Source organism: Phaethon lepturus, unplaced genomic scaffold (genome assembly GCF_000687285.1).
Source record: "Phaethon lepturus isolate BGI_N335 unplaced genomic scaffold, ASM68728v1 scaffold18817, whole genome shotgun sequence".
NCBI classification, from domain to species: Eukaryota; Metazoa; Chordata; class Aves; order Phaethontiformes; family Phaethontidae; genus Phaethon; species Phaethon lepturus.
The window spans coordinates 97,663-110,434 of record NW_010554261.1 but is presented as its reverse complement, the minus strand read 5'-3'; the positions used below and the strand labels follow the sequence as shown (position 1 = coordinate 110,434).

The 12,772-nt window shown below is 40.3% G+C and overlaps 1 protein-coding gene across 1 annotated transcript in view; it reads right to left on the bottom strand.

Moving 5' to 3' along the window:
- The window catches only part of LOC104624437 (protein-methionine sulfoxide oxidase MICAL3-like), a 107,182-nt gene that overhangs the window by 9,701 nt on the left and 84,709 nt on the right, over positions 1-12,772 (bottom strand). The window contains 3 exon segments of the mRNA XM_010291802.1: positions 8,992-9,085; positions 9,840-9,947; positions 11,796-11,846. Of these exon segments, the coding sequence (XP_010290104.1) occupies positions 8,992-9,085; positions 9,840-9,947; positions 11,796-11,846 (253 nt within the window).

Here is a 12,772-nt window from a genome sequence, read left to right as displayed (position 1 = left end):
GGGAAAAAAAAACGCGGGAAAGAAATAGTTGGAGCAGAATACACACAGAAATGACTGCTCAGAAGTCTTCTGCTTCTACTAGACCCCAAGACACTTCAAAATGCAGTTAGAATTAGTACAGTTCTGCACTGGCCCTGTCTCCAAAGACTGTTGTTAGCTTCTGTGTGCAGTTGTGAGAGGTTTGCAGAAAGAAGCAGGTAAATGATAATTGCTTGCTTCCAGTACCTAACAAGTACTCTAATCATACTTATCAAGTTCTGCTTATCAAGCGTTCTTTCCGGCTCCAAACTTACAGCAAAGGAAACATGTTACCAATTCACTTCAGTGTCAAAAGCAGCTGCAGACTGCAAAAACAATGTTTATCTTACAACTCCACTCCTCTTCCAGGAGAGCTGTGTTTGCCAATCACAAGAAATAGGACTGTTCCCACTTGAGTATATCAGCCTCCAGCCCTGCAGAGTTAGGTCTGCAGGACTTTAGAGGACATAGTCAGCTCAAGTAATTTAAATAAGTTAATAAAAAGTGAAGTTGTTTTAGAGTATGCTTTCAACAAAGTACAAAGGATAAAAAACCCCACAACTGAATTTCCCCCCACACCCCCTTTACCTGATGTTCATAAGACACTTGTGAAGAAGGGAGGACATATGTCTGAAATGAACGCTATCAAATGTACCAGCTCTCTTCCTTACATCCTTCTTGCCTGTCTCAGCATACTCCAGCCAAGAGCAAAGCAAGACGGGAGCGTGGGACTGTTTCCTCAGTGATTCCCTGCTGGGTGCAAGGAAAAGGAAGCTGCTCATTTGAACACAGAGGGAACAACCGGAGGTACTTTCCACAGGCAGACAAGGAGCAAACTGTGACAAGGAACTGGTGGTTAAGCAAGAAGACTAAGAATGCCAACTGTTCAAAGAGAAGAGAGAGGGAGGAGAGGAGAAAAAGGGGTAAGGGATGAAAGGAGAAGGCAGATTTGTGGAAAAGACACGACCTACAAATTTCCAGGCAAATAATGCTGGGTAGAAGAGGGAGCAGAGCCCAAAAGTTTTGGGAGAAGTCCAGAGGCAGTGATTGAGACTATGGGGACTGAGTCAGTGGGAAGACCAGAGCAGGACTGAAGGACTAGGAACAGCTAGTGGGGAGCAACAGGAGGTCTGAAGGGTACAATACTAGGATTTCTTTGTCAAGAAGGTAGAATCAAAATTAAATGCCTGAGAAGCAGAAACTGGGACTGAGAATGAAAACAGAAGTGGGGTAAGGAGCTTTGGATGGAAAAAGAAAGGATTAGGACAAGGACTGTCTGGAAAGAAGGACTAAAAGGGACAAAGAGCATATATCCACCAGACCACTGCCTCCTTCCAGTGTCTGGCTCGGAATCCATGCCTTCAAGTCTCACCATTACACAGCTGCCAGTAAACATCTGTGAAATCCACTGACCGTGTCCCATTTCCTCTCCAATAAGGATCTACACAGAGGATGACAACCTAGCATTGCTACCAGTTATGCCATAAGAGCAAGAGATAGAGTTCTCTGCGTTGGATCTAAAGGTTATAAATCTGTTGACATATCAACATTATACAAAATCTTAATTTCAGTTGACTTTGCAACCTTTGTAATGTTCTTTTAACATAACCACATATACGATACACACAGAGGAATAATTACTCAGAATTGAAATGTGACCATCTGTAGCGTGAAATGAAACATCTGCTTTACAGCAACGGTACATGACATTTTAGAACAGGAAGAGAGGATTATGGCATCTGAGCAGAGCAATGGGGGTAGTTAAGATAGCAATCTGTAATCCTGCAAACTGGAACTTGACCAAGGATGTCAGAAGTTACCACTCCCTTGCAGAAGTTGTTGCGCAATCTGTAACAACTAAATGAAACGCAACTCTCGTTAGTGTAAAGAAAATCCAGAATAAATTAATGTCCTAATAATTCAAAAACTATTACCAACTTATAGATAACTTTTCCAAGTATTTGCAATTTTACTTATCATTCTACTGCCAGCATGACTCTACTGCCAGTCATGCCTATACCTCAGAGACAAAGTTGCCAGTAGAATAATTAACTACGCAGCCATCCTAGCTGCTTGTAGCACTCAGCAGGACCACGCAGCCACACCGAGCTCCAGGAATTTTAATGGCACTCCACCCAGATGCAGCATCCTGCAGAGACATGTTAATTTTGGAGCTGAGCTCTAAATCTGCCACTGAATAGTGACAAGTATCATCAGAACAATATATCCCTTCCGGCAAAAGTGTTCTGGCAGCCCCAAAAGCAAACATAAAGCAAACACAGAGGCAACATAATGATACTATAAAGCCACATCCTCCAGCAGGCTACACTGGCTCATTGCATTTAAAGGGATACTGCCCAATAGAGGTTTTTAAAGTTTGTTTTTAAAAAGGTATTTTTGAGATGAGCAGAAACTTTATATAGTTTTAAAATATATCAACCGTTTTTTAAAAACTTGAATGTTGACTCTGGCTGTTGGAAGCCCAAGTGACTGAGTCACCATATAAATAAAACCAGCCTGTAATAGAAGATCAAAAATGATCACTCTGGGGTGACCGTCTGAGCTCAGAGAAATGGACAAAGCAAACAAGCAAAAAAGGTAAAAAATAAATTCAATTTTCAATTGAGATTTTCTGCAACACAATAAAAAAATTTGAAGTGACAGTGTCCCTTTAAGTATAGATTATTTTGCTTTTCTTAAAGCCACTATTAGTGATTTTGACGGGATCGCTGTCTCTAAAGAGGCATTAGGAGGAGAAGCAGGAGGATGGAGGGTGTAGTGGAAATAGCATTAAATAGGGATAAGGGTTTGTTAAGTGTAATTCAGCATCAACCCTTTTACAGCTCCTACTCTATACTCATGAGGGTATGTGCCAGCCCCGATGGGCGTAACTAGGAAGATGATTTCAACATCTCTCTGCAGAAGATACCCCAAGGAAAGAATGCCAGAGGAAGTGAACAGTGAATGAAGCATAGGGCTAGCGGAGGACTTTCACATCAAAATCAGCACATGGGAACTGGGCAACAAGTTAGGACTACTCAGGAGAAAAGTCTTCCATTTTTAAACTTGAACTCAGGTGGATGTTCTTCAATAAAAACCTATCGTGCCAGGACAATTTGGAGTCATTCCCAACAGACAGCTACAGACAGATACTATGTGGGACAGCCTCCCCCTGGAGGAGGAGAAAAAATGACAGTTAAAAGCCTGGGCAAGACTACACTTGAAGGATCAAATGCAGAACACAACAAAATCAGGGGAAGACTTCTAGTGATGTCTCTTGGATCAGGCCTAGAGCGCGTGTATCTTCCACGCTGCAGAGCTGGACTGTAACGCACTCCCTCACCAACAACACAGCTTAGATCAAACAACTTTATATCCTGAAAGACAAATGAAATGAAACTGAGATGACAAGGCAGCCGAGCACAGTTTGCTTTCTGTTGGATCTGCTGACAGATGTGTTCATTTTATAAGAATAGATTTAGGGCGATTAAAGTAGCAAAGGGAATTTTAGTTTTTCAGATGGGGAAATGCTAAACAAATTCCATTTGCAACCCAAAAGTTATCCACCTACTAAGGGATTCAGGAATTAACATTAATTAAAGAAATGCAGAACCATGGTGCAGAATGATGAGCAGATTATAATTGCTATGTGAAAAAAAAAGAGCTAAATACTGTAACATGTGTTTAGCACTAAATGAGATAGTAAAAGAAATTAACATAGCAAGAAGCTTATTAGCTGTGTAATGATGCAAACTGGGCTGACTGGAAACTCTAACAGCAAAAATTACTGGAACTCTTAACAGTAGATTGTCTCCTAACCTTACAGTAAGAGAAAACAAGAAAGAAGAAATAGCTGTCATCCACACGTGTTTCCAGAGTCCCTTGAGGGAGCATTTTGTTTTTGTTAGATCATCAACACACTCTGGCTTTTTTGGAAGAAGCGAACAAGCCTCAGGAGGGGAAGAGGCAGGCAATGGCATGACTAATACTTTACAGTGCTGTTAGCTCTTGGGAGCTGGTCAGTTCTGCTGTCCCCTTCACATTAAAATATTTTCCTGAAGAGGATTTCAATGGCAGAGTTGAACTTTACAAAGGAGAAGCAAAAAACCAGAATGGCCTTCCACTGCTAGCAGAGAAGGTGGCTGGACTGAAAACAGTAATTACATTTTGAAATAATCAGCACTGTGGAAAATAGAAGAGGGAGCCTCACACTTGGTTTGTGGAACATGCCAGGATCTCCTCTTCCTGAGCTGGAAAAGGGGTTCTGCTACAGCCAGTCATGTGCAAGGGCTGTTTCTTCTTGTTTGTGAGCCAAGGATGGGAGAAGTAGGTGAAGGTAGGGGTGGGGAGGAGTGTCAGCAGGGTTAGTGTCAGCAGGAGGTTCAGCTATACATACCACCCAGATGCAAGTCGATGAGGTCACTGTAATAAGACTCTCCCCAATAGTCTACAACAAGGAATTGGTGAAGACAGAGTTATTGAACCAGATACCCACCCTAGCCCCACACAGTCAAAGCAATATATGAGGAAAAGACATAGACAGAAACAGAAAAAAGGCAAACGAGAAACATGCAGCTATACACGTGGGCACATATATATATATATATAAAAAAAAAATTGTATGTCTCTCTTTCTCTGTATATATACATATATGTACACACACATAAATATATCACAAACATATATATTGGGAAGATGAGGAGCAAATTCCCAGCAGGCAGGCAAGGACTTCCAAGGAAAAAAATCAAGAAGTATACACAGAGACACTTCACCTACTTCAGTTTGCACCAGTACCTGCCACTGATGTCTTTCCTGTTCTTGCTGAGAAAAGCAGAACTGATCTTGTTGCTTTCATGCTGAGCAATATGTCAGAAGGAAACTGTAACTTCTTAGGTCAGCTGCAGCAAAGGTGTAAGGGTTGACTTCTTGAAGGCGAGTGAGTGGAGGCTGTGCATGTGCAGCGCACGGGTGGAAGGCGCTGACTGAGCCCTGACACGAATGGCAAACGCCTAAGCCTGGAAAGATGGGTACGTGTGTTCCTGCTAATGCAGCATCTATGCCAGAGAAAAACCTGCACAGGAGTGCGTGGAACAGGGACGTGTACATCCATAGCTGCTAGAGACAGGTTCACCATGAGTCTAGCCCTGTGTAACATTTCTTTGGGGAAGAGACAGACAGGAGTACTGAGAGCACTGTTTCTCACTGCATATGATTCACTTGATGTAAAGAGGTGGCTCTAATTTTTCAGTATTGATCTGACAGTAGGAGACATTTTTCCAGCTCTTAAAAATGACTATCAAAGTTTATGCTAAAGTAAGATAAGGGAGAAAAAAAAAGGTTCCAGAAAGTTCTGATTTGACATATTTTTAAGTTAATAATTGAAAAAATAAAAAATCCACACAGGAAATCAATCATAAGCATGTCCAAACAGGCGAATGCACTATAAGACAAAGTACTGTTATATTAATAGCAATCCCATTCAAGGTGTCTCCTGGGCCACCACAGAAAAATGGGAAAATTCTTAATTGAGATTATCCTACTTAACCTTTGCAGTGAAATAACATGATGCAAAAGAAAGTGGGGGGAGAGAGGAAGGAAAACAAAGGATGACAAAAGCTTAGACCACCTCTATGGGACAAACTTGCCACCTGAAATAGAGCTTACATTCCAAATCATTCATTCTTGCTCTGGATGTAACTGTGATTTTCAAAGATAATCACAGAGAACCTATTAAGGCAATTAAGTAATCATAGGGTGTGAGATAATTTTCTGAATCAGAAGCTAAACGTTAGACTGAGCATTCAGCTTTTAAAAGAATAAAAGACCAACCGCACCTTGCCTGAGGCTGAAACAATTTAAAAAAGGAAAAGACAAGGAGGTAGCCAAGAAGGTGCAATTATTTTGTCAAAACTGAAGTCGACAATGACCTCCAAAATGTTTCTGAGACTGACTAGTTGAATAGCTAGTATCACCATACAAATATTCCAACTCGACAGCTATCAGATAATGAGTGAAATTCCTGGAAAGAGTATGGAGCTGTCTCTACCTATTGCTAGGATCTAAATTAGCTGTAATCTCTCAGGAAGACAACAGGGCATCACTGTGAAGAATTTATTGACAGTCTTCTCAGTATAAGTCACTTGGCAAGACCATATTAAGGACAGTGCAAAATGGATGGAAAATAGAAGCAAAATCATTCTAAGTAAACAAATTCTTACCTATAGTACTGGTTTTTGTTCTTACCAGTCCAACTGAAAAATACTTTTTTCTAAAAGAGGAAAGAGGTCCAAAGGTCAGAGATCTGAGGAATTAAAAGTTAATGGAAGACCTCTACAAAAGCAAAATGTGAAATTCTTCACAAACAGGAAAGATGACTAACAGGCAACATGCTAAATGATGATAAATGACATAGAGAAGTAGTTCAGATGGTCTTGTCTATCTTTTTCTACAATAGAAAAAGAAAAGAATCATTACAGAATACAGAATTCTGTTTCTTCTGTCAGGATTCTCAAGTATCTAGTAGTAGGAAGCTACTACTACTATCTAAAATTTCATATTTAAATGCCTAAGTCAAGTGATTTGTTCATTCCCTACAGAGAGGGAAGCTGAATAACCCACTCATTACAGAGCCTAATACGTTCTCCTAGAACAGTTAATACTGGTTGCTGTCTATGGGACAACCATTACTTGGATCCTGCATTGCAATCCTTCTCTATTTATGTGGACAGAGCATGTGTGCACAGGAGGCATACCTCTCACCCTCCCTCATTTCTTCCACTTGTACAAGCTTTTTAAAAAAGAAAAAGATTTTTTTTTTTTCAGATGGCAACACCACTTTATACACTGCCCTTTCCTTTTTTAATTTTCACTTACACGTTTTCATTAGGGGAGGGACCTATCAGGGAGAAGAGCATGACTCCACACCTTTATACAATGGTACTTGCTGAATGCAGAGGTCACTGTTAGGTCAGTATCTTAGGTGATGCAGATGACAAGAAAATTATACTGCCCTCCTGAATATTTAATGGCTACTGGAGGCAGAAATTAATTGTACTTACAGAATGTTATGCCACAGACTTCAAAAAGAAGAATTTCGGTTATTATATTACTGCAAACATATGTAAAATGTCCATGCAAGAGTGGCTAGAGAGGTGAAGGATGGAATTAATCTCTAATCTTGTGTTTCAGTCAACACAGGTTAGAACATGCTCCCCCTCCCAACAGAATGTGTTTCTTGTTAATCCCCTGAAATAACTGGAAGAGTTGAGGCTGGCAAATTCTTTTATGAAAGTTAAACTTCTGTAACCATAACGTATGATCTGTTGATAGAAACATGTTGCAAGAGCAAAGCATACCCTAGTGACTTCCTGAAGAAAAGAGATTAATTTTGCAAAGAGCAACCTACAGTTTTGTAACTCTGCTAGTAAATTCACAAACACACAAGCTCATATAAGACAGGTTCCATTTTGGGCAAGTTGGGAGTGAGAAGTTAGTTATGCAAGGGTTTAATTCTGCAGTCTTCCATATAAAATAGTGATTCTTACTCTTGGTCATATTCTGCCCTCTGAATGTTTTTTAGGCATTCTTCTATCATTCTTCAATGAGAGAACATTCTATCATGAAAAATGTTCTCTCAGCTGCTAAGATTTCCCACTTGTGCTGACATGTCTTATGTGAAAATCATTTAGCAGCTGAGTAATCAAGACAGACTTCCAGATGAAAAGAAGAAAACGGAAAAGAAGAATTAGAGAGAAGAGAGGTGGTTTTAGCAAGTGCAGTAACTGGCAGGCCAGAGAACAGAGTGGGGCTACACAGAGATACACAGCATAAGGAAGGAGGCACCACCACAAAGCAAGAGTTGTTGCACAAGGCTATTTTTTTGAACCCACAAATGAGAAAGCCAGTCAAAAGATCACAAAACTACTGAAGTCCTCAAGATTGTTCTCCACACTGTAGTACCTTGTAGTACTTGCTTTAGTTACCACTCAGTCCTGCTGCTTTGGCACACCCTTATGGAGCATCAAACATACCTAATCCTGTCCAAGTAGTAATTGGCGGGAAGTCACAACAGACTTTTCCTCTGGTGAACCTTCACTGCTTAATCAAGTTCCATCTTCGCAGGCTAGCGGTGGCTCTTCAATCCAAGCAACAAGCCAAAACATTTTCCAAGCACCTGTTATACTATTACCATTTCTGATTTCGGATCCTTGTAATCGGGTACATAATACTGGGCCTGTCAGGTATACGAACACTGCATTTGCCTGTTGGATATTTGACTCCTTGTAATTGAGGATTCTTTTTTCCAAATCATTTTACTACTATCAGCATTATCTGAACCAAGTAGTCTTCCACCCATATGCTTTGCCAGATCAGATGATACTCACTCAATTTAATTTCAAGTACACATAACATTCCTTTAACAGCTTGGCATGGATACCTTTTGGTACACAGGTCATTTCTGCTCTGCACAGCTTTGTCGGAAGTAGCCAGTGTGCTGGGCTGTGCAGTGAGGAAGATGTTCTGTGATGGTCCCTTGTAAGGACGCTACCTTGACAATCCAACACAATAGAGAAAGCACACACAATTTCTTCCTTAACATACAAACAGGGTTCTCTTACTGTGACAGCTTTATGGGAATTGCAGCTAGGAAACCCCTGCAATTCTCTAGCTGTAATATCCAGTAATATGCAGAAACAGTCAGACAGCCATTATTAATAGCTAGAGAATTACCTCCTAAGCCTCAGGCAGAGATGAGCAAACTAAGTCTCTGCCAATAGGGAAGTCCCAGAATTAGAAGAAACATGGGGAAAACAAGGCCTCAAAAAGATAGTAGAGAAGGGAGAATGGATTCATATTGGACTCTATCTCTAGGCTATAATGGTCCAATTGCCTCTAAAATCCAAGCAGCTATGGACTACTACACAAGCACCTGATAAGAAAACATTAAAAAGCAAACCACGTTCTGACGGATACCTGCTTCTCCCCGAAGGGCCTTCTCCACAGCAACCCCTCTCTCCTCGAGTTGCCTCTGCTTCTCTTCCACTTGTTCAAGCTGCCGCTGGATGATCTGTTCAGAGAAGAATGGAGCAGAACCTCACCAACAGCAATTCTCCTGCTGTCTGCAGCACTCATCCACCACTAAGTGATTTCAGTCAAATCACCTTTTCAAAAACAAGTATTTGTATTCAACAATACACTGCTTTAAAAGCTGCTTCAAAAGCTAGCATCCCAGTCCCTCCAGTGACAACATTCTCCCCATCCCCTTGCATCCTATCCCTTAATTTTTCAAACACCCTGATACTCACTTATTTGCTGCAACTCCAATCACCTTTCTAAATGCTGAAGTGAAAAGTGATGAAACTCAGTCAGCTGAGCCCCTACTTCGAGTTTTAAACAAATCCCATCACCTACAGATGATGCCAGCAGTTTTCCAACAGATTCTCTGGTCAAGGTTAATTTGGTAACACTTCACCCAGCACCATCATCTAGCAAAGCAATGAGATAGGTGCAGCCTCATCAGGTATTATCTGTCTATCAGTGTTCCATTCAGTGCATGACGCTTCACTAGTCTCTAGCTAGAAGGGTGTTATGATCATTATTTTTTTCACTGTAAAACTATCATGATAGGTTTCAGCCATTCTTCCCATGTCTGTGACTATCATCAAATTTGAAGAGGGAGTAGGAGGAGGGACAATCATGTAGAAATAGAGGAAAGTTCCATCTCTGGATACTCTTCTGACACACTCAGAGGAATGTCAGGATCATGGTGCTTCCACACAGAGTTAATTGTCTGCCAGGACAAGAAGATCGTGAGACACTACCTGAGCTCTGTGTAACCTCTTTAGCTCCTCTTGCTTGGCTTGTCTACGGGCAGCTTTCTGTACTCGCCGGGTCAGCTTGGCATTCAGTTCCTCTTCTGTGTAGGCTCTCTGAGGGAAGGAAAAATAGGGGCAGATTTTATTTGCATGCTCAGAGGTATGGGGGGAGGGATGACCATTTTCGCTTCCAAAATCTCAGAAGGGAGGTGTTCTGTCTTTGCCATGGCTGTGTCAAAAGTCAAGCTTCTGTAGGCAAAGGTTTCACAGTGCAGTGAGCAACAATTTCGGGGTCAAATCAGGAGTGAAGAAGCATATAAGCCAACTGCAAAGCTGTGATTTTATATAACGTCCCATCCCTGTCTTCCACTGCCATACGAAACCTCTCCCCAAAGATGAAATAAATTTTTATTCTACTTCTCAATAGATTTAGCCAAAATGATTTAGTTAAATCAATGAGTACCATATAGAGGAGTCACCTTGATTTAATTTTAAAAGAGGGTAAAGGCCTGTCTACATGAACAGTTACAGCAGTATAAGCTAGGAAATTATTATAGACCAGTGTAGTTGTATTGATATTCCCCTCTCCCTATTTTATTCTGGAGCAAGAACATCCATAGTTGGGACTTACACTGGTATATAACTCGTAATGACTGTGTGTGTAAATCTGTGCAACTTCTCTATGAATCAAGAAGGCAAAAAGACGTTTGAAAGCAGAATGACATTCTAGTGTGAGATTGGAAATCCCATCGCAAGAGCAACTCCACAAATCTGGCTGGTGTAAAACAGAGCAAACAATCCCTAAATTAAAACTAGAATATTACGACACCAGAAGCCATCCAAAAGGAGAAAGGCTACATTTATAGAAATAAGAAAGGGATTTCCTCCTCTTCTTTTCTCTCAGTGAAACTAGTTTAAAAAGAAGTTAAGTATTTTTAACATTACTGAAATGGGGTTTAGTATCTTATCAGGTATACTAGTTGGTTATGCTGTAGTCTAGGAGGGCTTCCTCTCAGACTTTTAAGAGTGTCAAAGAAACTTCACAACTGCATTAAGTGAACTACAGTGAAGAACTCTCTTCCCACATACATGTATGTAAGCTTTAAGAGACAACTGTAAACAGATGTCTTCCACTTCTGGAAAGATATCTTCTTCATGGACAGTCAACTTTAAGGACAAAATGTTAAGACAGACCACCCTGAAATTTGCTTTATCTAGTTATTGCCCTGCCACATTGGTCAGTCTAACTCTGGTTTATTGTTCTCAGTGAACAGTTTAAGGTAGGATCACAGCTCGACTAAAAATCCTTTAGATAGATGGTTAGCAAGCATATTGTTAAAGCTCCAATAAGTTGACACTTTACTCTTTCTTTTTTTTAAAAGACAAAATCCACAACGATACCCGAATCAGAAGGTAAAGTGATAGAGAGTGTGACTTTCCTATCCCATGTAACACTTGTGACTGTGAAGACAGGACAGTAAGAATTTCAGAAAGCTGCAACATTCCTGAAATAGAAATGCAACTTCTGTCTTGATTTTAGCTTGATACAGAGTACACTAAGATTTCAGTGAACTCCACAATTTTGAGGGACACCGATTAAAGTGTGATGACTCAATTGAACTGATATTTTAAGTATTAAAAAAAGAATACGCTACATATTTAATTAACTTGAAAACCAATTTGTTCTGAAGCTCAAAGATCATCCACATCACTCCGTATAGTGGTGCACTCTGTGCACTGGCAATTGCATGCATTCTAACCAGACAGACAATTCAGAGCTCACTGCATTTTTGGTAGATAACCTCTACAAAGAATTTACTGCCCATGTGTGCTAACATCTCACGCATGCACAGTCAATGTTTGTGATGTTAGTGCACATGTGATGGGTAGCTATTAATTCAATGGGTTAATATAGGGACATGCAATGCAACAATGGCCAACTAGTGGGAATGGAGACACTACCTTTGACGAATATGATCTCTTGAATGCCAAGGCGTGTGGTACATAAATCGACTTTAAAAGGGGAATGGTAAAGGAAAAAAAATAAAAAAAACATACAAAATGAAGCAAAATCAGTTCAACATTGAAAACAGATGCACAGTAATAAAACAAAGCTGTTTTAAAATGAAACACAAAATTGTGCAAATGCTGAACATGACCCCGACTGATGAAGCACAATGGAACTTCTGTCTGCAAAATCAAGTTTGTATCAATCTCCTGAAGACAATTAGCTTTGGAAGCCTCTTTGAAGGTACAGTCAACTTGGAAATACCTTTTCTAAATGAATTATTTGGTCTTTATCTACCTATGGTTTTAATGTCCACTGAGAAAGTATGTTTACATACACACATAAAATTTTGGCTTAGGATTTGGAATAATTGCATATGCTGGGCCATCTTTGGTCTGAACCTGCTCAGCCAACCATATATTACTGTCACACAACTCTCCATTTACAATCTGATTTACAACTGCTCTTAAGAGTTGTGTTTATTTCATGGTTTTAAATTATCTCTACTTCATAGAAATGAACATTTGCATTTAACTAACTTAATAAATCTTCCTCACTGCTTTGTGACTTGGAGAAACACCAGATGGGCTCAGAGTGGGTTATGTGTCCTATAGTAATGGAATCTCCCTGTCTAAAAAGAGAGCCTCCAGAGAGCCTGAGGACCTAAAATGGAGGAGGGGGAAAAGGAGGAGGGGGAAAAGGAGGAGGGGGAAAAGATCACTACCTTCTCTATCCAAGGACATTCTACGTTACCCTGGATGCAAAAATAAGGCAAGTAAACTACATAGGGTTTATAAGGGAGATAAATTTCCCTTGTGTTATGAAGTACAGAGGGCATTGTGCCATTCTGGGCAAACAGCCAGCATTTTGCATTTTCACATTAAATTAACTAAAAACAGTCCCAAATTAAAAGCCATAGAACAAGTTCAGC